Genomic DNA, 27,857 nt, shown 5'->3' on the forward strand with positions numbered 1-27,857 from the left:
ATTTGTTCTCATATGATTTTAAACTGAAATAAAATCTCATAATTTATGAAAAATTGTTATTAAGGGCATGCTCTCCAGTCTCGTGCAACCTTGATTAACTTGCAACAAGGCCATTCAAAGAGTAGATCTATAGATGACAGTAAACCAACAGCCCAATGAATTGGCATTGGGCAGGCAACATAGCACCTAGATTATATAGCCACTGATGCTATGAAATTCATGGGTTGGCAAGCATAGCATAAGATGGCCACCCATTAGCTGGACAGAGGATCTGGTTAAGGTCGTCAGAAGACGCTAAATGCAGACCAGTTGCAACTGCTCCTTTTGTGTGTTTTTTAATATATCACCATAACAACAGATATAATAATACAACTTAAGAACATTGAGTTTGATTGTGGTTCTCGTCGGCGAAGACGGCTGTTCTTTGGCTGCTATGTTATTATGATTCTCAGCTTAATCCACATACACCTTGGAGATTAGGAATGTGTCTTAGGAGGGTTGTCTGGTGGGTGTAACCAAACACCTGTAAAAAGTGAGGCAGTGTGGTTGAAGACTGTCGAAGTACTGATATGCTGCATTTTTTAAAGAATAGTACAGGTGTGTAGCCCCCAGGTGCATACAATTTATTATAGTTCACGTAACACCGAGCTGCCGTGGCCCTGCACATGTATTTGTTCTTTGAGATTTGATATGTGGTGGAGCAAGAACAAAGACCGTATCTGTTTAGGTCCCTCTAGATTTTTATAGGTTGTATTTAATCATAAACCCAAAAATAATCAGTAAAAAAGGTTTTGTTACCCAAAAATGTGTATAAATAATTGAACTAAAAAGTGTATAGGTAGATTATTATATGTAATTAATAATCAAGATATCTGGAAATTGTACATATAATACAAAAGATGTTTTCTTGACTGTAGTTAACTGATTGTCTAAGTGGATAAGTACCTGTTCTGTGATCTGTTTTACAAAAAGTTGTTTACAAGCACTTCATTAGATTACTGTAACTAGAAAATATTTGAGTTTAATTTTTTGGTGTAAAAGGTATATATATTTAAAAAAACTTTCGTATAAAATTCTATTCACGACCCCGAAAGTATGCAGAAAAATATTGTTATAATCTTTTACGTAGTTTTCCGTAAATATTTGAAAGTCGTAGCAAATTACCACTAAAACAGCACATTGATATCAAAAGATTGTATTACGGGAAATCGAAACTCCGCTGAGGAAATAAAACAAGCGATTCTTGTGGAACATTGTATGTTGTTGTTTCATATATTAATATTTCTGTTAAATAAATAGTTAACTATTTTGTATAATACACACTATGTCCCTCTATGACAAACATGACCTACGTTATACATTCTAGAAATTTAGTATTATATTAGTAAGTGTTTAAAACAGTATTAAAATTGCTTTAGCTACGTCTAATATTATTGCACAGGTAAATATTTGCGTGAAATTCAATAAATTCAGATAAACTGATAACATTTTATAAATCAAAAATGACGATCTTATTGGGGGGTAAATCGATAAGGATTATTCTAGAACTTACTTCGCACAACGAATGCATTTGCCTTCTTCAGGTATTGCGATGTCCGAGCCAAAACGTCATGAGCGGAAATTGTGTTTGAAACATTGCTCCGTTCAATTTTATGAGATCAATAAGTTTATCAAAAATTGCTCCACGAGCACACTAATCTAGGCGACCTGATTACAATTTACAACAGCTATCAACCTATCGGATTTACCGTCATTCGAAGCCTAAATGTTATTTCAATATATGTAATTTCTATCTAAATAAAGATCTCCAAATAGCCGCACTGTATGGGAAAGTATGTATAAAATGACTTATATTAAACCATACTCGGTGTCCTAAGTAATTATCAACTACGTATATATATTATTTCATGGTGTTTATAACCTGACGTACGAAGTAAACTAATCTAAGTTACAATTTAGTTAGAAACAAGTTTTAATATGCTATTATCTATTAACAAGAACCACAAAAATATATATAAAGACATTTTTTTTAAATATGGCAAGTGATCGGACCGAAAACAAACATTTTCAACAAAGCCTTCAACTAACATCAAGAGAAATATATGAAAAATAACATTTAACATAATTTGATATACAAAACCAGCATCCCATTTGCCCAGCGTTTGTAATATGCATTCAAATTAGGTTGTCATACATAAAACAGTCTTAATTGTTTTTTTTATATAAAATTCGAACAATTTAAACGTTTTTTATTACAAATTTTATTATAGTTACATTAATACGCATTTATACTAGTAGATTGTTTCTATATTATAACATTTTGTTAGCAAAAATTTGTTATACGCGCAAACCCACACCCGCGATTCAAAAACATTAGAAAATAATTTAAATCCCTGGAAAATGGTCTCACATCTCATAGTTTTAAACAAACAAACAATGTTAAAAATACTTGGTAAGAGGATAGGTAATATTTAAAAAGGAACTGAACTGAACAGTGCAGGTGTGATCACTTGCAACTAGCACTTTTTACACTTAACACATGGCGGTCGTATCGGGAGAAAAATATTAAAATTTTCATTAAAGCAACTATCTGTCGGAAGTTAACAAATTGATTTTGAGTACGAATCTCGGAGGCATTTTAATGTAATTAGCGTTAGGTTATTGAGTGTTAGTAAGTAGTCAATAAACATTTCGATTTGCTGCGTTAGTTTGGCGAGCTAGGGTCGCGGGTCAGCGGGTTTGGCGCGCGGTTTGCGCTACAAGGCTGTCTTTAACCTGATCTTCTTGAGATGCGAAGGCGACGGGTTGGGGAATGACCGCCGCTTGCCCGCCATCGATAAGGTCTCTGGGTGAGGTATCCCGCTCTGCGTGCCAAGCACTGTGCCGCCCGCAATGTCCTCCCAGTTGCCGCCAATATCCTCTGAAGACGAGGATGCTACGGGGCGACAGCGGCCGCTACCGGAGCGAGTCATGGCGCCACGCAGAGTACGCGCGAAGCTCCTCTTAGACAAGCTGGCCGAAGCGATCCCCGAGCGCGAGCTCTCGGAGTCGTCGGCGGACCGTCTACTCGTCTTGGACTTGACGACGCCCGCCTGGCTCTTAGCCGAGTTGGGCTTGCGTATCGAGAGTATGTTCCGCCGCTTGGTCGACAGAGTCTTCGGTTTCGGTTCGTTGGCGGCCAAATACCGCGTGCGCGACGACGTTTTTACGGGCTCGGTTTTCTTGACGTACTTAACCACGTTTACGTTCATGATTTCGTGGCCTGAGCGCTGTGCCAGGATCGGAGGACTGCGCTTGCGCTCCGAGTCGCTCTTGGCGCCGACGTACGTGTTCTCTTTGCGTTCGTCGGTCACCTTTGTCTTGGCGCGCGTGTAGAGCGGCACTCTTGACGGCGATGCTATTTTCGGACGCAGCCGGGACATCGTCAGCTGTAAAAGTGTTTCAACATTAATGTTACTTGAAACAATCAAACATACAAGGCTGCGTTTGCCCCAATTGTAACCACACACCTCTAAGTTAGTACCGACGTGTAATGCGATGTTAATAAATTGAATTTGGGACAACACACAATCCACTCTGAAAGCGATTCCTTACCCTGGGCGTATGTTAAAATGCTGGTTCATTATTTATAGAAGATAAACACTGAAAATTAAAGACAAGCGTTATAAACGAAGGATTTTTTTTAACAAGTGTTAAGGTTTATAACTTAAAATGATCACCAAATTAAAACATAAAACACAACTTATAAAGTTAACAAATCAGGGTTAATAGAAGTATTAATACACGTACTTAAAATTAACGCCTCTTATACATCTTAGCGTGTGTATTATTTTGTAAATTAGCTAATTTCAACGATCGCAAAGATGTTATTACAAAAAAAAAATTGCCATTTATAGAAATCAGATTATTAGGCATAATGATTATATGTTAGGAATTGCAACAAAACGACAGTTTTTAACGCGACAATAAATTATTGCTGCAATCTTTTCGTTTTTATTAGAAAAAATTATTGCGTATACACCGGAACTTGTTTTGTTACAGTGGACAAGTTTTATATTTTTACGAACCAGCTTTAATACATGGTTTTTGCAAATCCAAAATATTTCAATGTGATAAATAGAGGACAGCATAATGTCACTATAAAATTAACTGATCTTAAACACAACTTCTAATAGTTACTAGTTTATACTTGTATTTTCATATTCAACGTGGTTAGAGAATATTTTTTGACGTGTATATATATGAGCAATAAACAAAAATGTCTTTGTGAATATGTTTCAATTCAATTTTATGCTAAGCGCCATCAACATCTTGCCACCTCGAGCTCGAGGCATTTATAAATGCCACTTGGGTAGCTGCGCAAATCAGGTCGATGAAATATAGCAAAGGTTTATGCTTGGCTGTGCGTATGATGTATGAGCGGTGATTGCGGGCATGAGTCGACGTGTGCGGGAGTGTATGGACGTGTACGAATGTTAATTGGTGTGTATGGTCATGTGCAGGCGTGAGCGAGGGTGTGTGGTCGTGTGCGGCGTGTGTAAATGTGTGCGGGGGCGTGAGGAAGTGTAAGAGCGTTTGTGGTGGTGTGTGAGCGTGTGTGGTGGTGTGTGAGCGTGTGTGGTGATGTGTGAGCGTGTGTGGTGGTGTGTGAGCGTATATGGAGGTGTGCGCGCATACCTGCGGGCGCAGAGTGCGCGAGTGCGCGCGCAGCCAGTCACGCAGCGCGCCCAGGGTGCGGTGCTCGGAGCACGGGATGCGCGAGTTAGGGTGCTGCCCCGTCACGTCCAGGATCGAGGCGCCCAGTGACCGTCCCACCTAAGTACAAACACTCTCTCATTATTTACACACAAGCATGTGCTGATAATTGACGCAAGTGCATTATTCGTATTTATTATACCATTGGTATCACTAAAACTTAATGCCAATAAATATCATACAGAGTATCCATAGTAGCTACTCTAACTACGTAGGTACATCGTTATCCTTTAGAATGGGTATAACAATGTAGTAAGGTAATACATAGTCATTTTATGGTATTTTACATACATAGCTGTTTTATCAAAATTTAATGAAAGTCTTATTAATGATGTAATAAATCTGACAATATCAAAGGTGCATATTAAATGTAAAACATATACTACTAAAATATCCAACGCATTAAAACATTTGGTTTTTGGTTCGTAGACGCCAGCCACTTCTATAAGATATAACAATAATTCCGGAAGAGATCAGATTGAGCCCCACTACAATGGCATCATTTAACTATATAACTATGAGCTTTTCCAAACGCCTGATCTAGTTATAGTATATATAAATATATATATATACACACACACACACATATATATATATATATATATATATATATATATATATATATGCAGGGGGTTGAGCGCGAAATGAGAATCATCATTATAAAAGCTATTCCAGCGGTGATATTCAAGTATCAAAAACTTTAATTAAACATTAGTCTGAGTTTCAAATAGGATTTGTTATTTTATCGAAACACCCTGTGAACTCATCTTTAGTCGTAAAACATTTTTTCCCTTTGAATAACATGATTATCCATCGGTCTCGCGCGGGACCGGCTCATGCCATCTCTCTCACTCTTATATGGCTCAATAAATTTTGTTATGCGAGTTATTAATATCTATTCAGTGACGGTAAATAAACGATTAATAAAATAAGAGAAACTGCCAACAAGTAGTAATGAACTAAAACAATAGTTCATACGTGTTATGCTTCGAAGAACGTTATAGGTAAAGAAATTTTTGGGATACTGTGATATGTTACACTCAAAAATTGTCGTGCCGCGTTCCATGTGAAGATGTTATAAGTTATAATTGCAACATTTCTAAATTATTTTAAGATTGTATTAGCCGATCCACGTTCACTGCAAGGCAACAGGCGTCTCCCAAATTTCGTCATGATGACCAATCCTGCGCTGTCCGTATCCAGCGACATCTCGTGACCCTGACTACACCATCGGTGCACTTATTACAGCCTACCCACGCCGTGTCTCCCACATAGTGGGCGCCACAACTTTAGACCCAACGGCTAAGTTATATAGTTTATGTATGAAGTTCACTTTGTGCTAGAACATCGTACATTAAATACATATATACTTAATTAGTTATAAATTGGCTTGGTAACTAGCAGTGATAAATATAGTATTTTAAAAGCAAAAACTTTAACTTAGAATACCTTAAGTTAAAGTTTTTGCTTTAAAGCCAATTCGCGTCAAGGATAAAATTATCGTAGCATATTTGAACGTGTACGTATGTGTTATATATGGTTCACAAAAATAATTTTCGTGTTTTTTTTTACGTTTTAATTTCTCAAAATTATCACATGGTTTACTGCCTTGTGTGTGATAGGCGTTAATCAAAGTTTAACGGGAATATATTGCACCAGATGCTACTTCGGGACTACCTTGATTTGTAATATTTGTGTAAAGTATACAAAAATGTTATAAAATATACAGAACGATTGTATTATAAGCAAATATATAGTCGTATACGGATTTTATTAACAACTATTATACATATACAAGAGTGCCCATAAGCCGCTGTGTAAAACTTCTGGAGATTTTAAAAGAGTCTACTATGAGAGCGAGTTACTGTATGCTACGGTGCAGCCTAGCATACGGCCCTACGTGATGTGCGTGAACTACGTGAGGAACGATGGCGGCGAGCTATAACGTGAGCATGGAACAAACCTTCAGCGGGTCTATCTCTTTGAAAACCTCCAGATTCCTACCGCGGCTGTGCCTTACCTGAAACGGTCATCACTTCTGAATTTTTTTAATAGTTTCACGACTACCTCAAACAGTCTAGCACTAGCAACTATGTTTATTAGATAAAAATTTAATAATGTATCGAATTGTAATATTTATTAAGGTAATCATTTAAATTTAAATGCTTTATGCGAATACAAATTGTTATGAGTATTTTTCGACTCAAAACAAAAATACACGTGTAACGATACAATTGATTCAATAATCAAAAATAAAACTTATTTATTTTCTCGTAATATTACCCATAATAAATCTCATATGTCCAATATTATTTATACTTTTGCACTATTTGTAAAACTTAGGGGAAAGGGAATAACACCCTTGATAACAGGTGTCCAAGCTTTTTTTAGACTTATACCAATCAAAAAATTGTTGCTCTTGTTCGACCCTCTGCAACTACATTTCTGCCTTATCCCAAAATCCCGCAAATAAGTAGCTTTTATCCCTGTAAGCCATATTTATACTGGCGAAAAATCCAAACAAGTTCGTTTAAGATCGTAAGCACACAAGCCAACAAGTCGCACTTTATCGCTGGACAGCGGCGGCCTCTGTAAATCCTGACAAGAACTGAATATGGTATATGCTAGTTTTTACAACAGTCGCTGATGTTCGTACTAAACATTATCTGCCTACACTAATAGGCGGAGTCAAGCCAATATTTTTTAGTTCTTCACTATCGAACGCAGATAAATTTTCGTGGACCTCGCAGAGGAATTGTCAACCCCATCATTTTTGCACGCCAAGGCTTTTGAAATAAAAGCATCCCTAAAAAGATATATTCAATTTTAATAGATTAGTGTAATGTTCGCCAATGGAAACCTCCAATAAGCATAAGGAGGCCTCGGTTTGAGTCACTTCAACCACTTAGCTCAGCCACTCGGCTGAGGCTGTATCATATATACATATCAATAATACCTGTTTAGCACTTCGACACAAAGGGTGTTTGAGAGGATTAAGCAACTTGGTCGGCTGTTATTGTCTGGTTAATGTCACTATTGCCACTTCGTAAAGCTTTAGTGGCGGCAAATAATGATGTTTTAGTAGGTACCTCTTCGAATATATGCGGCGTGTACTTGGGCGGGTGGGATGAGTGGGAGTGGGGGGCGTGTGCGGCGTGAGGCGCGGGAGGCGGCGTATGTTCGCGCAGCGCGGGCGGCAGCACATTGACGAGGCGGCCCGTGTTGTAGTTGCACTCGAGCGTGTAGGAGCGCACCAGGCCAGTCGCCTTCAGCACCGCCACGCGCCCCGAGCCCTCCCGGGACATGCCATCGCGCCGGTCCCTGCAGCACATACCGACCACGTTTCTTATATCATATGTATGTAAGTTAGAAAACAAGCACTGATTGAAAGCGACATTTATCCCACCTAACTAGTATTGACTAAAATTTTGAAATTATAATCTTGATCTCGTCATTTTAGACGACGATGGGGCATGAGGTCCCAAAAATATTCTAAGTATCTTCCCTTCTAAACTGCTATGCTAAGACATTGGGACAAGCATTTTAATAGCAAGCATAGTATCGCGATCAAGCGGTGGTTCGATCGTCTGGAGGAAAGATTTAATTTGTTTGGAAAAAAAAGGGTTTTGTACAAGATACATGGTTCGCAGTGAAAAGGTGATCAACGGGTAGTAATATGGAAAAACGTAAGTACCCATCCCAGATACAATAAAACAAATAAACGTCTATTTTTTAACAGAATTATATTGAGGAATTTCAGTAACCATTAAACGTTTTATCATTACGGGAGCATCGGTGAATCTCATCTGTGAAGCAAGGTGAATCCCACAGAAATAAAATTATTCATTTACGTCGATTTAAAAACGGGCGCAGCTCAAAGTAATATATACACTTCTACTTCGGACTTCGTGTTATCACTACCTCAAGACCTAACTGCCCTAGGATCTTTACTAGGGCGAGTAGGTCTTGAGGTAGGTATACCGCAGTTTAATAATAATTGTATCTGTTATAGAAGACGGCGAGAACTATGTGTGGTATGTAAAGGAAACTAACTTGAGATACATGTTCCTCTCAGTGAAGTTGCAGGAGGAGAAGTGGAAGTGTAGGTTGTTGAGCGACATGATGCGCGGCAGCAGCATGCACTCCACAGAGCTCTCCACGTCGTCGAAGTGGTTGCCGTACATGAAGATGCCTGCAACAAACTCCCAGACGCTGTAACGGCTATGAACGAAAATCGCTACATCAAATTGAAACGAGAACAACACAAGGAACCCTACTAAGTTTAGGTCCAAGTATCGCGTCCCACCAGAGGACACGTTACAAGGCATGCTGCATTAATCTCAACATCATTTATTGTTTTACTAGCTGTTCCTATCAACAGGTCTGCACTTTTTGTACCTTAACATACTAGAATAAATATACTGGCCAAGTTATATAAAGAGTTATTGTAAATTAAAATACATAATACATACAAGGTGCTGCTCATTTATATATATGGTATTTAGGCTTGAAATTTGGTAGGTATATTCCTTTCGTCAAAAAGAGGTAAACTAAGAATGGATTTCAATAAATTTCACCCGCAAACACGTTGAGAGGGGAGGTGAGTTGAAAGTAGTAAAGTCATAGATATACCATAGATAACAATTACACATATTGTCGTATTTTAAACAGTATCCACAATAACTCAAACTAGACGAGTAGCAATTTTAGTCTATAACTGTGGTTTTTCAACCATTTTGTACCGTCTTTCCACATTGAGGAACATTAGAACATTTTTATTACATTTGTGGAATCCATCCACAAAAAAATGCGAAAACGAACGGCCCTCTCAATCAAGCATCTTTAGTCAATCACTTCAAAGTAATTTATAACTCCAGTAGTATTTAATTATAGTATTTTTTAATAAATCCATTAAAACGGGCTTTAATTAGGTCAAGTAACAGTACCTTTCTTGGAAGCGTGTCCATGCAGGTCTATATAGAGAAAGAGTCCGGACTCGGGCTCTTTCGGTGTACGCGTGTTCGACGGGGCGGCCGATATCGCCTTCTTCTTTATCTGCTTCACAGTCGGCGGGGATTTCGGCTTCTCCTCCTTAATAGAAGCTTGCTAAAGAAGAAAATATGTATTGATCTAAATTGTAGAATTAATTTGGTTTTACATCATATACTATGCTCGGTATAATCTTTAAATATTTCTCGATATAATAGGGGATATAAAGCAATCGCCTTTTATATACTTAAAGTGAACACTAGAAATACAGATAAGCTTGTTAAACCTTTCTGTAGGTTTTATAAAATTAGTAACTCTTTTGTTTACTATTGTGTTCAGTATACAATAGTAAGAAAGGGACTAATATATAGCTACTACCGCTATGCAACAGTAGTCGTGCAATGAAGTGCACCCGCCCGCCAGCTCGCTGATAAATGCTCTTCATTGCACGACTAATGCTGCATAGCGGAAGTAACTATATATTAGTCCCTTTCTCACTGAGGATGGACTTCCGCAAAGTAACGCCTGAATCTATTAGATATTTAGTGTACAATAGGTAGGTCTATTGCTCGTCTGAAGTGGCAGTGGGCGGGATATGCAACCGTTGGCCGTTGAGGCTCAAAGGTTCTCGAGTGGCGACCAGGGGCCGGTAGACATGGAGTGCAGGAAGGTCCACTACTAGGGGGACCGACGACATGGTTAAGTTCGAAGGAAATCCTTGGATGCGACCCCTGCAAATTCTGGTTAATTTTGCCTTTGCATGGACTTGCGGGGAATGGCGATGTGAATTTGTTAAAACTTTAAAAAACCTATTAACAACCGTGTAGGAGTCCTCCGGCGCAGGCCCATCCCCGTTGCCAGTCGTGACTCCGATGCTTGCAGTGGACGTAACGCCTGGTATTTGCTGAAATAGCAAAACGATTTTAAATTGGTGACAACTTATGTGCATTTATTAGTAATCTATGCGATACCGAGCTCACGTGTGCTGTGATATTTCATAAGTCTAAGGTTATGTCAGTCGAATGTAAACAAGATGCATTGAACATTTAATTTTGCAAATCAAAATTATAACACATAAGGACTTTCGTGAGAGGCAGGCTATTTTCCTTTGGGTCACGTGTCTACATAATTAAATATGTTTATCAATACTTTCTTCTGAGAGTAATTAAGAGCCTTTTTTGGTGTTTTTTTTATTAGTGATTACGGATTTGTCATGCTGTCTGTTTGATCGGTGAAATACAAAAACAGTCGGAGACTTAAATACTCCGTTATATAGTGCTACTTAATTTTGCCATACAAAGTTCTTCCATGATTTTTTAAAATTTGTAGTATCTGACAATTTAATTCTTGTTTATATTTACCTATCTAAACACGTAAAGCATAATTAAGTGAAGCAATGAGACCAAAAGAATTTACTTAGTTGTAGCATTAGTTTTTAATTAAAATGTAATCACTTTGTATATTCAGATAATTCGTTTACAATTTACCGGATGTAGGTAAAAGTAATACCTTGCTATTAATAATGTTTAAATCGTTTATTCTTCGGTTGAAAATGTCATATGTCCAAATAGTCTAATAAAAGTGATATCACAGTCCGTTTAAGTTAACTGTTTGGTTGCGTTATTTTGTCTCCGAACACCGCGACGCATTTTCAGTGTGTCTTTGTTACTCCGTGGGAGTAGTGTAGTGATAATAGCATTATTACGACTGATTAAATAAAAAGATGATTTTAACTTTCAAACAATATAACAATATATGTTTATTGTTTTGTGGGATTATTTCTAGGGCCGATAGGTCTTGATAAATTAACAACACGAAGTCCGAAGTAGAAGTGTGTTCATACGAGCTTTGCCCGTATTTATATCGACGTAAATAAAGAATTATATTTCTGTGGAAGTCCCCGTTTTCATTGCGCCGCTGACGATGACGTAATGTTGAACCACACAGTTTATTTATAACACGAAAAGACTTATTAAAACTGATTGATATTTGTCTAAATGAGAGTGTTTTATTTGACAGCATTAAGTCAAAATATGTTCCGCCGTTTTTCGCGAGTTTTTGCACGAATTGCTTAGCAATCAAACGATTATCGTAAACGGATTATTGTATGTAGTGAATCGTTCCTAATTAAAAATGTCAAGTTCACAGTGAAAATTTGGAAGCATAATTTTTATGAAGTCCCTGTGTATTAACGTCACAAAACAGTCGGATAACTCTAGATTTAGGCAGGTTTTAACTGGTCCTATTGGAAATATATAGACGAAGTGTCTAACAGAAAATATACACTAAAACATACACACTAAAATTATGTTGATAATAATGATATAACATAACATATTTAATGTCCATTACTGTGTGGAAGGTGGAAGTGTGGAAGGAACATGTTTAACATAAAAATGTTAGACAGATGTTAAAAAGAAATACATAAAGGACACTCACTTTGCTAACGACCTCTTCATGCGGCCCCGTGACGACGTATCTCTTGAAGCAGTTCGTGCAGAAGTAGATTGAGTCGTCGTCCGCGCCTTGATCGGACTCCTGGCGGTAACAATAATCAGATAATCATAATATAATGATTTAATGATTCACATATATAAATATAAAAACAGAGCCATAATAATACAGAAAATTTGATACAGTCAATATATGGATTTTAAACAAAAACTTTGTTTTAATACAAATATAAATATTTGCGTACCAATCACTGAAACTATGATTTTAATTCAAATCAAATATTTCAATCACATTTCATGAAATTTTGTTATTAACCACTTTGGTACGAGCGTCGACTATAGTCGACAGTTACCGGTGAATGCGCACAGCCGGTCCTTACCTGCCGCGACACTGAGCCCCGTCTTGCTCTTTAACATATTTGTGATGAGAGCGGTTTATATTTACTTTACAAAAGCGGATACAGATACGACGCATTAAGTTCACCTAATGTTGTTATAATAAACTGTAATTGTTGAGATATGATTAAAATTTGTGTGATCATATTGTTACATAACACGAGTTACATCTATTATGAACCTCAGAAGCCTCTAATCAATAAACTAACTGAACCCTAGGATCAAGAAGTGCCGTGAACACGCGTGACCTTGAAGTTATTTATAAATTTTTGTGTACGGTTCTCGGGAATTCTAACTGAGTACTGTCTCGAATTTACTAGAACCTTATCCGTAGTATAAATAAGTGTACTCCCCGTGACGACAGTTCAGTGTTATTTTACGAGTTACAAGATTATGAACTACGTTCAGTGATTTAAAGTGACTATTTGGCAAGTTATTTGGACAGTGATTTATTGAGCGATTTGGAAGCGTAGTTTGGACTAAGCGAAAGTAAACTTTGTGTTTAAGTACGGTGACCATCTGATTTGTGAGTAAAGGATTCATTGTGAACCAGTGATGTTTCATTTAGAGTCAGAACCCGCAGTACGTAACAATATTATGGCCGCCGACTACAGTTAACACTCGGCTGTGGGTATGGTTTTGTGGCCGACAAGCACCGCAAAAAAGTGGTTAATTGTCTCCTAGTAGTTTGATTTAACATTAATGGGTTATTTCTTGCAGAGCTATGTTAATGCCGAGTTGATATTAAGCCAATCGATTCATTAAACCATAAAACATATGACTAGATTAACGAAATAGATTGGCCATATTGCGAAAATTATTAAAAATTTTAATACAAGAATCGACATGGTCATATTGGCCATATGATCTATTTTTTGTAATTGTCAAACCAATAATATAATAAAGATAATTTTATTTTAAAATTATTTTTTGGTTTATTTCAATTTCGAAACCAACTTCTGGCTGAAAACCTATACATTTGTAATTAGATAAAAAATAAATTGTTAATGATAGTCTAATGTTGGTAGACTTTTTAATATTACTACTTTGGTAGTTTTTGGTGCTGCCAAACAAATGATTATTCATAGCTGTGTTTCAGTTCGAAAGCACCGTAACTAGTATGAAAACTGATCCACAAAGATGATCGCAAATATGTTCTTGCACTGGATTTTGTAAATTAAAATTTTGTAGCATCACAGTTATAGTCATGGAGCTACCGCACTTAGATCTACACGTTATCGCCCAATTGCTAACCTGTGAGTTCCAACAGACTTCGTAATAATCGTCTTCTTGACGGACGATTGATTTCATACAAAAAAAAAAAACAATAACTCATGTGCCGCGTGACCGTGGGAATCCTTGATGATGTGATTACCGCAGTTGTTTAAATAGTTATGAAAGTTTGACAATACAAGCATTATTGTTCCATATTAGAGTTTCGTATGAAACAGACATGAAGTTTACTCCACACGACAGTTTTACATTTAATTTAGTATAGATACTCTATCTACGTTTTAGGTTCTCTATTTTAGGTCGGGTAGGGAATAAAACCATAAAGTAAACGTCAAAGCATCACTTACTGGAATATTTTACTTTACATTATTTATCTGTGAGTTGGTGTTGAATCTTAAAAAAATAACGCCAATAATCATAATCTATTCGTGGTCAAAGTTTGGCAAAACAGTTTTGTTTGTTTTAAAGAAATTTGGAAATTTGTCTATCTACTACATATTTAAAGGTTAAATTGATTGTACCTTGCGGCCTTTCACATCGAACTGATGGATCTGATGCTCTCTGTACTCGTTGATGGACCGGATGGTGTGGGGACTCTGCCCTATTGACTATGTGGGAGAAGGAAAGGATTCAGATTTTATATACGGAAGGATTGTGACAGGAATTAGTTGCGGTGATGACGTTCTTTTATCTTTAAACTTATTACCATTGCTCTACCACATCTTTTGTAGTTTTGAAGTTGATCTCTAGCGTCTCATCACCACACTATGTTTGACAGGAGACGACCATCCTTACTTCAACTTTAGCATATAAAACCAATCGACGTTTCAGCTTATAAAAACCTACTACAAAATATAGGCTTCCTCTAAACATATCTATGGGATATACTAAATCGCCAAGCTTGAGAGGTCTGATGGCGATCGCAGTTTGGTATTATGGTACTCAGAGGACGCTACTGCTCATCTTCTGAAAATTTATGAGCAATGGCACTTCTATAAAATTAATGTATAACGTATGAATTATACTACGTTGTATTCCGACAATAGAGACCTACGATCGCAATTCTCAGTCCTCTGGGCTACCAGTAGCTCGACTACAAAAATAGTGTACCATATCAATCGAAACTCTGATTTAGCACTGTTTCAGTAATTGCATTTTGAAAGTTAATAAGATTTATAAAGAGCAGGGGTGGCCAATCTTTGATAATAGCAGCCATTTTCGAAAGTACAAAGTTGTATGCATTGAAATCAAATATTACAGTAACTTTAAAAAAGTTTTGAGACTTACGAAACGATAACAATTTTTTAAAAATATAATTACATAAAAATAAAAAGTGAATTCGGTTACATTTATCGCAAGCTGCAAATAATCTTTCAGAGTCGCAGATTGGCTACCCCCGATATAGAGTATTAATGTAGATTTGGATGGATATGAACGTCGGTGTAACTACCGGCTGCGTGAGGACCGCGACGCTATACCCGGGCACCATGGTGGCGATGCCGGGCATGGTCTGCTCGAGGCGACGCACGGCGCGCCGGCACTCCTCGCACCAGCCCATCTTCACGTTGCACGCGCGCGACTCCGTGCCCGTCAGGGAACTATCGCTGTGGATATAATCAATTGAATACATACAGGGTGCGGGAAGTTCCTGGGTGCGGGCAGCGCAAGATCTATGGCTAAGCCTATGTCTTGAGGAGTGCTTCTATGGGCTGACATTATAATGATGACTGAATTATGTTAAACCTCCTCATCGTCATCATCACTTTGGTCCCGTGGTCACAGCTATTTCCAGTGATTACAAGTTTCTCCAATTTGTCACCACTTTTTCTGGCTTTGTGATCGAAGCAGTCAAAAATCCGCTTTGTGAATATATTTTAATACAATGGCGAGTAAATACTCCGAGTTTAATCATTATGATGCGTTGTTTCAAAGATTAGTAAAAAAAAAATAATATACCCGCCAACGGATGAGCTGGATTCCATCAGCAAACTGATGCTGTTCTTGAGGGTGTCTCGCAGGGGCTTTAAAGGGTTGCTACCAGCTATATTCAGCTCCTCGCTAGTGCTGACGTGCACGGTGGATCCCAGGCAGGTGCGCAGCAGGTCATCATTGAGGACACACGAGCTCTCCTCCGTGTTGCTGTTCAGGTCTCTACTCGTCGCGCCGCTTTGCTGTGATGGCATCTCTTGCAGTTTCAAATCGTAAACCTGAAAACAATTGCACATATATATTTTTATTTTCTATAGAAAAATTGTGAACATGGCTGACTAAGAGGTCATGATATAGCCTTCCTTTCTTAATAGCGTGGATATTCTTAAGTATCATAGATTAAATATCATACATAAAACATGACATAATATACCGTGCCTAAAGGATTTGAGTCCGCATTTATCTGTAAGCTCTTAGAAATAAGGATCCGTTTGAAATCCTCGTAACTTTAAGTTGATACATGCCATTTTTTTTATAAAATTGAACTCTTGTAGTATTTTTTTATGACGTAGAAAGTAGTTGTAATTGTAAATATTTATCGTCGATAATAATATGAATCAATAAATAAATAAAATTTTTATATTGTACTGTTTTACAAGTCTGGATAATCTGACGTATAATCGTTTTTACTAAACAAAAAGTATATGCACTATTAAAGACCGATTTAGATAAAAAGTTTAATTTAGGTTTAGTCATAACACGTATCTGATAGGTTGACTTTGATTAATATTTCACGACAAAATTAATAAATTCGACGTAACTGGTATTAGTTAACAAATCTAAATAGATTGCTTGATAACACCTAATCTAAATATAGCAACACCGTATTGATGGAGTATTCCTAGTTTTGAATCTATTTCTATCAAATAGACACTTTCTCTATTTGATAGAAATCTCGCTTTCTTACGAAGCGATCACTGTAAATGAGCCAAAATGAAATATAACAATAAATAAACAACAATTCTTTTACTTGTAGACTGTAGGGTCATCATACATGATAGGAAATCTTTCATCTTCTGCCTATTTATCAAAACAGACTCAAAAAAGTGATTGGTGATTCTCCCTTAAAATTAAAAGAGCATGAGCGCAGCTGTAGTGAGCGTTGACGGCGCACTGACGGGCGACTGATGCCCCCCCCCCCCTTACCCGCGTATACCTAAGGCGTGGTATAGCAGTTTCAGTAGCTCTTATAGACAGTACCCATCCAAACGGACAAATAAGAGTCGTAGTTACCTGATCGGCCAAGTTCGCCGCTTCGCCGCAGGAGACGTTCGCATCTTTGCTCATCGTGTCCGTCGATATTTTGATATTAGTGGAAGACTTGTTGCCGGACTTCAGAGATCTCTCCTTCTTCACGTATTCGCTACTTTTGTAACTGGAGCCCTTCTTCTTCTTGACGTTTTCTATTAACTGTGCGTAAAATTATTACCGTGTGTTAAGGGCTTTGTACAAAACGTTTACGTCTTTTGTTATGAAAGAAGTAAGAACGTAAAGAGAAAGTTGTGTCTGGTAGTTCATATTTCGGAGGAAACTCACTTCTCGATATAATTGGTAAAACCAACTAAAGCGTTCTGTATGGAGACGTATAACAAAAAGAAGGTGATTGATATAAGGTGGTCAGTCTCTATATCCTTGAATCAAATTAAAAATTGAGCAATTCTAAATTTATTGTGCAACGGAAGCATATCACACTACCGCTAGAGATAGTGCTAATATATACAAGCTAATTTACAACGGGTTCAATTCTCGCAATTTATGTGATCTATTTAACATCTGTATTGCTCATAAATTAAATAGCAATAGCAAAAGCATAGTAAAGCATAAGGCGTGTACTCTCACTTTGACCGGAGATTTATATCCTAATAGTGGAACGTAAGCCTAGTAATAAAAACGAGGTAAAAAGTATTTTTATTTCACTTACCTCTGCACTTTCACTAATATTCTGCATGCTCCGGGAGGTTACACTCTTAACATCATCAAAGTTGTCCTCTTTCTCGCACCCGAAATGATAATACCTGAACAGACAAGCATATAATTTATACATATAACACGAGAATCATTTGTATACATTCGACGAGTAGCAAATTGCTTATAGTTCACATATATGTATATCTTTTTAGGAAAGCCTGCAGATTAATAAACAATATATAATATATCTTAAGCACGCAATATGTTTGCTGATAACAAACTTCCCCCTTTCTTATCTATATAAGCATGTACCTAGAAAAATAATTAATATTAAGAATTTAAATATTGGAGCGATTAAAACACAATTTCCTTTCTGTACATTCTATTTACAAAAATACAGATATATTGAAGCGAATCTAATCTAATATAAATATTCAATAATTGACGAGTGTCCGTTGAAGCTTCATTAGAGATTACGAGTCCTTATTATTCAAATAACGTATTTAGCCGAGGCTTCTGAGGGTACCGTCGAACAGTGCCAGAAATCGCAGTGTTTGTGCAAAACAGTCAAATATAATTCAAATCAAACATCTTTTTTATAAGGAAAACTTTTAAAGTTATTAATAAAATCTTAATACTCCTTTATAACCCGCAAAATAGATAGCCTTCAGAAATGAAATCCACAGACCCGCAAGCGCGCAACGTATGACACAGGACCATGTTAAGATGTGTCGATATTGTATAACGGAATCAAAATAATCGTCGTCGCTTCAGCCCATACACGCCCACTGCAAGGCATGAATCTCCCCCCCCAAGATATCTAAGGAGGGATATATCGTAATCGCCAAGTTTAGCAGGCGGGTTGGGAATCTCAGTTTGGTTTTATGGTACGCAGAGGACGCTACTGCCAGTCCTTTGGAAACTTGTTTATGAGCAGTATCAATCCGATATAATTATTGTGCAATGTTTGAATTATGTAAGACTATATATATATATATATATATCCCGAGAATCGAACCCGTGACCTTCGATGGCCAGTCTCTGTCCTCTGCCGCTAGTCTACAACTGCCCTAATGAAGTTATATGCCTTCAATGTAATAAAGACATAATAAATAGTAAGTGAATCAAAGTGTGTGTTATTTCCTTCTCAAATCCAGACCCGTTCTGACAGTAACAAAAATATGGATCCCGTGAAATGTCATGTAGAACATACCTGATGAGTGCTCTCGAAGCAAACACAGTAGGATGTAGAGTAAGCGAAGGGTTGAGGTAGACCCTGTTCAGGTTGACGCCTCTCGTGTCGGTCCTATAGTGGCCGCGCGCGACGCCATCCGGATTGAGGAACGGAATCATCTTGAACACATAACTCTTGCGGAGCTGAATTGCTATTGGGTCATTCCTATTGAGCAACAGATTCAGGAACCCATTGAACACGAAGCTGGATGGGGTCTCTCCGGGATGTACTCTCGCTGAGATGAAGATTACCTGTTAAAATTATATACATTATGGTGTGTTCATAACAATTTTGCTATCATTTGTAACGCAAAATACATCACCAGAAGTTAGATATCTTGAAATATATATTGAAAAATGCCAAAATATAATAAATTCGAACTCTGTATGTAAATAACAGGAACAGATAACTATGGTGAGTGTGCCATTGTAAAAAAAAAGACGCTTTTACACATGACTATATTTTGAAAGGTGCGGAATTAACATTATACAATCCAAAATCTATCATCATCTAATTTAATGCCATTTTCAGACTTTTTAAATTTTTTTTTATTGTGTTCTTTCATGTTACTTAGTATTTTTAGTTTTATTACTTCCGCGACATGTTTTTACTTTCAGAAAATAAAACAATATTGACTGTTTTTGTTTGTTGACAGATGTTGAAGAACTCGCATCTTGATACCAATGTAATCGCATCTATACTTTGTTATAATTGTGATAACTTAAGTTTTTTAATGTTGGATATGACCTGCGAATACGGCACAGTGTAAGTTAGCAGAATAGTTACTGATATTATAGTATATTATACACTTATTTATCGTACACGACATAACCAAGGTCTCAAGTCGTTGAATGTGGGCAGCTGAACACCGATCTTTGTAGTGATTTTAAGGAGAGGCCCATGCATTGCAGTTAGCGTCTATTAATTGATATGAATTAGTGAAAATCTTCATTTATTTTTTATAAAAAAATGATTGAAGATAGGTTTTATGATAACGTTTTTATAGATACTAAAGGAACAGTTCATCTTTTTTTTATTTTCAGCCGATAGAAGTCCACTGCAAGGCATAGGCCCCTCCCCCAAACATCACCACCAGCGACACCAACAATGCTTGAAGCTATGTAGGTGACCTTGGTTCTTCTGTGGGTCTCCTATTTGATTCGATCTCGCAGCGAAACTTCTATCTTAGCTCTCTCCATTGCTCTTTGGCTGTCTGAGCATTGCTCATCGTAAGCGACCATGTCTCGGATCCGTACGTCATCATTGGCAACACGTATTTAGTCAAAGACCTTCGTCTTCAGACATTGCGGTGTTTTGGACGAAAAGATGTTACAATTATAGTCAACATCAATAACAGAAAACCAATCTAATACAATCTTTATGCACATTAAAGATTTAAAAACACAATTTAATATACTGACCATGAATACACAAACAAACGTTAAATACAAAAGTGAAAATTTACTTTTTTATTTTGAAACTTGAATGGTCTGTCTTGATTGTCTGGAAATAAGTTCTTTAGTCTCTCCTCCCTTTCTGACGTGATGCCGTGGTGTGATGTTATCGTTAACAAATCCACTCGCCTTCCTAGAATACAATCACTCCTCAAATGACAATTCACTTAAAAATAAAAATATAAACATACAGCACATCCCTAAAAAGGTCATTGATTGCTTTGTAGTAGTAATTATAATTTCATGATCTCATAGTTTTTTTTAAACATTTTGTATTTGATTAGACAGTTAATGGATAGCAGATCGAACATCGAATTTTACAAAAAAAAAAAAAAACGGAAATAGCTGAAAAGCTAAATAGCGTTAAGATAGCCGAATGGCTGATTACATTTGGGACCGGTATAGTATGTATATACTTGTATTTAAATGTTAAAAATAATACACAAACAAAACAATTCGCAACTTTTTATTAAGCTCTCAAGTTTTCATTTATTCGTGTACTTTGGCTAAGTCAAATAATTTAAACCGACAATCGATCACCGGTGTCTATGGCAGGGGTGGCCTAGCTCCTTTTCATAGTTCGAGTCATTGCTCGAAAATTGAAATTTTTCGCGTAACGCAATTTTTTTTACAAAAATTGTATTTATTAAAATTATGTGACAAAGGTACAAAATATGTGTATTGAAGTTAGATATAATGGCACACGTATATGAGAGCACTCCTAATAATATTTATGATGTCGGTTAGTTGATTATGATCGATGTTTAGATTTCACTAAGTTTATGGTGAATTAATAATTATTATTCATACGAGTAATTTGTTTTGATTTTCCAGGAGCAGACATAGGTTATAAAAATTTAAATAATTCGACAATCAATCGATGTCCAAAATTGATCATTCAAAGAGCCGCGTGTAGCTCGTGTAGTTTGGCCACCCCTTGGTCTATGGTTTTGTTAACCATATTGTGCTAGACCGTTTTTGACATTTTAAATTTAAAAAAAAAATTACCTTCAAGTGAGTATATAAGACATTCTCTCCAATAGTAAATGTCGTCGGGCGATGGAGCTTGTGACACGGGTAGCATTTTCAAATCGATCGAATTTAGAGCAATCTGTAACTCAGCAAACGAGTATGGATACGTGAAAGCGAAGAAAGTCGTCGCTTTTGGATTCTCTGATGTCTTATATTTAAAACTAAGTGTGAAGGTGTTGTCATCCGTCTGAAAAAAAAAAGTTTTTTACGTAATTACACAATACATTCAGATATCTTCAAAGAAACTTTAAATATTTTAATGGACTGTTTAAAAAAAATTAAATAATATTGTGTATGCTGACATTCATGACGGGTGATCACTTTTATTTTTCTTTTAAGGAAAAGATTTGTAATATATTAATAATCTGTAAATGATGAAATTAACAATTAATAAAATAAGAAATATTTATTTAGAGTCTATTTTCTGATGTGTAAAGTAAATGTATACATACAGAATGAACAGGGCGATCTCTTATCCTTTCCCACTGAGGTTTTCCAGGCAATGTCCTTGTCACCGGTGCCATACCTTGGTTATACATCTTGCCTTGTTTATTTAAATTAATTAAGTTAAGTCGCACCTATAAAAAGGAAATTATTGTTTTGTATTGAAAATTAAACAAATGTGAAAGTAAACTAGTATTGAGTGTGTGGTACACATTCAATATCAAGTCTAAAAGTTTCACATTGCAGTTGTTTTAATAAGTGATATATATGAATTAAATTCATGATTTTAATGAATTATGACTGAAAGTAATTTTAATACAATAATGCAATATTATTAATTATAATTATTTTTTACACATAAACTCTTATTTAAAAACTCTTTTAAAATAGCCATACAAAAGTAAGCTATAGTAAGTATGTATATAAAAGCACAATTAACACAAAATCACAAATTTTTAAAAGAAAGTTCTAAATTTAAGTCCTGGATGACCCCTGGTTCAATATGTATAAGAAAGAATTAATCATCTCTAGAATTTGGTGACCTATTTAAAATATCAAAAATATACAAATATGTATTGTGTCTTATAGAATTCATGGTTCCCTAGGAAACAAATATACCTGAAGACCCCACAACTAAGATAAATAAATACTATGATTTAGTCAATAAAATAACTGGAATAATTTCATTGCAAATTTGAATGTGATAGAGCTATGAGCAAGAGGTATAGCAATGAAATCCCTGGGTAGTATGGTAAAGGATTTAAGCTTATTAAGGTTGAACATCAACTTGTTTTTGGAATAACTTTCCAAAGCAGTATTGGTAGGGACATTTAAAATTTGGTTTGGCTGAAGTAAGAATGTGGTCAATAAAGGAGAACACCGATGCATTGCCAGGCCAAGCACCAACTGACTCTCGTTCCTACAATATGATGATCCAACTACCTCAAGGTGAATGCATGGAATGCTGGAAAGTTATATCTCTGCCTGCTTAATATAGTATGGTAATATCCTCCATACACCCGCAAATTGTATTTATGTCAATGAATAGAGCTGGAGGTACAATCAAAAAATTAACTCATAGAACATTACTGTAATATTTAACAATCATACAAGTTAAAGAATGTAATATTTCTAATTCCTATTATTTAAAAAAAAATTATAATAACTAAAAAAACTTTTGTTGTTTTGTTAATATTCAAATTTCAGTCATTAAAAAACATAGATATGAGAAAAGGTAGATGAATATATCAATAAGTCTCTCCCTTATTAAAAATACCTACATAATTTCCTATAAAGAATAACTAGGCAAATACACATCTTATTTATATATAATTTTGTAATAAATACTCTGAATTAAACATTACTTCATATTATTATATTAATATAAGCAATTTGTATAAAATTGCTTATATTAATAAAAAAAAGTGTTACAGTTAATGCTTTATTACAACTAGTCTAATTCATATAAACAATTTAATAATTTACAATTAAATAATAATTTACCACCACGCCAGGTTCACTGGCTTGTATGCCAAAATAAAACCAAGTACGATTTCCATTCTCAAATTCCGTGCCCGCACAATCCGGTCTAGTCCATAAATTGAACTCAAAATCTGGAGTCTCTGGAGCATTTGTTTTGGTGTTTATACTTGATTCTGAAAAAGGATTTAGTAAAATCTAACTGAACATTAATTCAAATGCTTCTATACTATGTTTACTGAGCAAATTAAAAGACTTTTACAAAATAAGTGTCTTAGTTGCTGTAAAATGTACCAATTCATCAATAAACACCATTTTCTGTAAGTCATATAAATTAATTTGTGAGTATAAATAATTAATTTTGGTGTTTGTTTATTTGTGCGTAGTCTTTGTTTATGACCGAAATTACTAATGAATTTATCTTCATGTACTATCCTAAGAATTATAAAAATAATGTGGCTGAATACTCACCAATAAGCTCCGTGGGTACTTGCTCTACATGGCCCAGATTCCCCGAGTCAAAATTATGAATAAAATAAAATCCGGCACACTCTATTATGCTTTTATTATCCATAACTAGTGATATTGGCTACATTATACAAAAATCACTAATGAGTCGTCAAAATCATTGGTCCTTTATCCGCATTCACTTGAACAATTTAAATCATAAAAAATGTAATTTAATCATAATGTTTGCCAATTTATTGACATTGGAAAATAAAACTCCACTGTTTTTCTAAACAAAATTACGTAATTTTGTTGACATCGATTGACGGATAACAGCTGATTTGCTTTATTGGCAAATGGAAATCTTTTTATATTTAAAAATAATTATAAATAAATTATGCTATGTTAAATAGCCACCGATAAACTTGAAAATTTTTAACGTTGTTATTCAATTATAATTTATGGTTTAATGTTTGCGTTCACTGATGAATAAAGTGATACTTTTTCCCATTGTAAATTTTAATTCAAGATGGCTGCCATGGTACAAAGATTGACGTTCCGAGTTGCAATTTCGACTGCCAGTGCGAAAACTGCTCGGTCGACATTATTGTGTTATCTGCGATTTAGATAACGCAAAGGTTTTTTTATTGTGTTTCGTAGCAACAGACAATATAAGTACTTTTCAATTAATGGTATTATTAGACTCTTAGCGTTCCCAGATTGGTAAAAACTAATACTAGCTCAAATTTTAATTTTCTTTATGATTAAATTTGTGAATACGTTTATTTTTACTTTAAATAAGCATTTTAGTTATATTTTAATTATTTTTGAACATTTCGATGAATTGGTTTAAGATTAGAATAGTAAATATCCGGCAATATGCTTTAATATCGCTAGGGCAGCAAGCAACAGTTCCTACCAAAAACTATTCGATATTTAATAAAACGTATTTATCATTTGTTATTGCCAAAAGTGTTTTTTTTATTGAACGCCGGTAATTTTAATTTATATATTTCATATCCTTTACCAAGAACAACAAACAATTGTGTTAATGGCGAAAGTGAGTGTTTAAGGAATTCTCAATTACATTTTTTTTTATTTAACGTGTAAATGTCTACATATTCGCCACACAAAGAATATGTTATGTCGGATTATATGGTATAAACACGCAACTTTGCCACCGTTAATCGTCTACAGCTCAGTTTCGAAGTATATATCTATTTCGATTTTCCTGTTGCCAAGAAAATGTGGCTTTGAACTCTTCACGGGCGATGAATTCTGCTAAGTCCGTTACATAGAAGCTTTTTGGTTTCATGTGGGAGACATGCCCTCGTGTATTCATCCGTGCAAGCATAATGTAAGAAGGCTTTACTCTAATTAAAAAACCGAGGTTCTTATATAATACCTATGTGGTAGGTTATTGACCGCCTTTAGCTAAACTTACGCCGCGGGAGGTTTACGTAATAGCTTTAGCGTGGGTGTACAGGTTACGACTATAGCCTCGTCACTACTTTTGACGTCACGTTTTGTAAACGGAAACCTGTTTAGGGGAAAGAATATTTTTAAGTCAAAACTACTGTTCCAAGATTATTTGCATAAGATTGAAAACATAAATATACCAAGTGCTTCGGTCCCGAATAATTGTCGCAAACATTTAAGACATGCTTATTGCTACAGCAGTATTATCCAAAACCGTCAAGGTCAGTTTAATGTTCGAAACATGACCCTTTGATAGCTCGATATAAGATAAGCAGATTTTCCTTAGATTATTAACGCAATTGATTTATTGTAAACTTATTCGGAAGTTTAAATAACTCTGAAGTCATGTAACACCAAAACTTTAGTTCCAACATGAGGTATAAGTTTTTCTTTACAATGAATTATTACACAAAAATAAATTTTACTTTCATTAAAACGTTAAAAAAGGACTAGCTCAAGCCTTCAATGTTAACTGATATTACTTACCTATTACAGTATTGTGTTGTGTGAAATAAATATGTCTAAATCACGCCATTATTACTGTTATGGTGTTATATAGGCTAGATTAGGCAAACCGCCTCTATGCTCTCTTCCACAATGCTTAACACATTACTTCAGTAATCTTCAGATATCTAAAAAAATTCTAATGAATTGACATCAGCAGCGTATACTTGATATAGGTATGTAATGAATCTTTATAAAATTTGTAATTATTTTGTGGGCAATGTACTCCAATATATTGTTTTTTTAATTTGCGTTTAATAAATTAAGAAATTTATTTAACAAAAACTCGCAATATTTATGTTCATCAATCATTACCAAATTATAAACAACTTTCTTTAATAAAATATTTGTGCTGAATAGGCAGTCAGGGTACAAACAAAAAAAGAATATTTTTAAACTGTTTTCTTTTATTATCCTTATATCTATAACAATATTAAATAAGCTTAATTAAGTATATAGTATAATTCACTTAGGCGTGGCACTTAACTATGGATTATAAAAATTACATTCCGTATAATTTTTAATAACTTGGCCAATAAATGCCTTCATCACAAAAACTTATATATGACCTATCAATAACCCTACTAACGTTCAACTACATCTTTTGTCTACACTCATCCTTTCTTTCTACTAAATTGTCTTTTGTGAGCACAATTCTTGATTGCATTATAAAAATTAGGCGATAATGCATAAAGTAAGTATGACAGACAAGATGGATTGTGTAATTTTGGCAACACTTTTGGCTCCCTCACCAAAACTATTATTGTAATGGGTAATAAAATATATAACAATGATGATTAGCTTCTTATTAACAAAAAGTAAATATAGTGTGTTTTAAACTTTGAAAACTTCTGAATAAACGTGATTTTATACATATTTAAAAGAAATAATGCTGGTATACAATCAGTTAATAAATACATAGATTTAAAAATATATCACAATTCGGAATCTAACTCTAGCGCATGTGTTGGAACCTTAATATACACGATTATGACATTAAATCTATATATGATAGCAAACAGAAACTAATGCATTATACATTCTACACACGTCATACAGTTTAAATTAGGAACAGTAAACTTACTGAGCCAAACAAAATTTGCCTCATTGTCTATGGTCTTATTCTCCGATGAGAGAATTATAATTATGGACTAGAAAGCCTATAAGTGAGCATTAATGATTTATTATCGATACAAAACGTTAAAATGACAGAGTGAAAATTGTTTTGGAGAAAAGAGGCAAGTGAGTGATCTGTTTCTCATTTGCTATTATATTTTTTTTTCTAAAAAATAATTTAGTTAAAAAAAAACAAAATAATAATTATAAAAGTTCAATTCTACGACAAAAATATTTTATTATTGGTATATAGATGTTTTAAAAATAGGGCAATTAAGTTTAATTACTGATGTAAATGCAGAGTAAAATTTGTGATTTGACAGTTAATAAAAATTGCACGTGATAAGATTTTTAATTTTTTTATTATTTTAAGAATATGTTCTTATATGTAACTTGTGAATTGATTCAATGGGTGAGCGCAGCGGAAGACGAATTTGATTATTTGAGCAGATCAAAAGATAAAATGTTGTGATGAACAGATCCAAAAGAATATCGATCATTCATTCATTTATCTTACGTATAAATGCGCAGAATTCTTCTGCATGTATACAAAAAAAAATATTGGAAAATTTATAACACATATTCCACCTTCCAACTGATGTTACGCGCTCAAACCTTAACTGACACTGAACGAATTGTATATATTGTCTGTTTTATTTTATTAGTTAACCTTTTTCCTCGTCGGGTATATTGACGGTCACTGTGTTAGGTCTTTGCCTGCCTGCAACGTGTACACTAGCGCTGATTGGTGCACTTCTGACTTGAATTTCATCTGTGGTCGTTATTTTGCACTCAACAACATGGTAATTCAGGTTCGAAGCGCCACGGTCGAGTTCGGGTCTTGGTGTGATCGCATTCGGTATATTGTCATCCAGATATTTTGATTCCTCTTTAAATGCAGGGAAGCTGGAAATTTAAAAGACATATTAAAAACATTTCTATGTT

The 27,857-nt window shown here is 35.2% G+C and overlaps 2 protein-coding genes across 5 annotated transcripts in view; both read right to left on the minus strand.

Annotated features, from left to right (window-relative positions):
- Positions 1–1,267: 1,267 nt before the first annotated feature.
- Positions 1,268–24,378, minus strand: LOC137931571 (cytosolic carboxypeptidase-like protein 5). Of its 3 annotated transcripts, XM_068775006.1 has the most exons (19): positions 23,838–24,378; positions 23,391–23,542; positions 21,896–22,021; positions 21,420–21,630; positions 20,423–20,544; positions 18,937–19,208; positions 17,737–17,830; positions 17,049–17,225; positions 15,783–16,033; positions 15,277–15,430; positions 14,348–14,434; positions 12,184–12,282; positions 10,565–10,648; positions 9,702–9,861; positions 8,809–8,947; positions 7,845–8,076; positions 4,678–4,815; positions 3,595–3,642; positions 3,362–3,428 (listed from the first exon to the last, which is right to left on the minus strand). In XM_068775006.1, exons 1-18 carry the CDS (start codon positions 23,938–23,940, stop codon positions 3,607–3,609), a joined length of 2,637 nt encoding a protein of 878 aa, XP_068631107.1. In that variant the 5' UTR covers positions 23,941–24,378; the 3' UTR covers positions 3,362–3,428; positions 3,595–3,606. The 3 variants fall into 3 exon arrangements, with proteins under 3 accessions (XP_068631105.1, XP_068631106.1, XP_068631107.1); XM_068775004.1 differs by lacking the exon at positions 3,595–3,642 and having other exon boundaries at positions 1,268–3,428; XM_068775005.1 differs by lacking the exons at positions 3,595–3,642; positions 14,348–14,434 and having other exon boundaries at positions 1,268–3,428.
- A 1,823-nt stretch (positions 24,379–26,201) lies between these two features.
- Positions 26,202–27,857, minus strand: part of LOC137931535 (uncharacterized) — a 113,554-nt gene continuing 111,898 nt past the window's right edge. For both annotated transcript variants that reach the window (XM_068774957.1, XM_068774958.1), the window contains exon 7: positions 26,202–27,818. In XM_068774957.1, the coding sequence (XP_068631058.1) occupies positions 27,578–27,818 (241 nt within the window). In that variant the 3' untranslated portion in view covers positions 26,202–27,577. The remainder of the gene's footprint in view (positions 27,819–27,857) is intronic.

Source organism: Battus philenor, unplaced genomic scaffold (assembly GCF_028537555.1).
Source record: "Battus philenor isolate CCGP_79_NKW_IND1 unplaced genomic scaffold, ilBatPhil1.0.hap1 SCAF_8, whole genome shotgun sequence".
Taxonomy (NCBI): Eukaryota; Metazoa; Arthropoda; class Insecta; order Lepidoptera; family Papilionidae; genus Battus; species Battus philenor.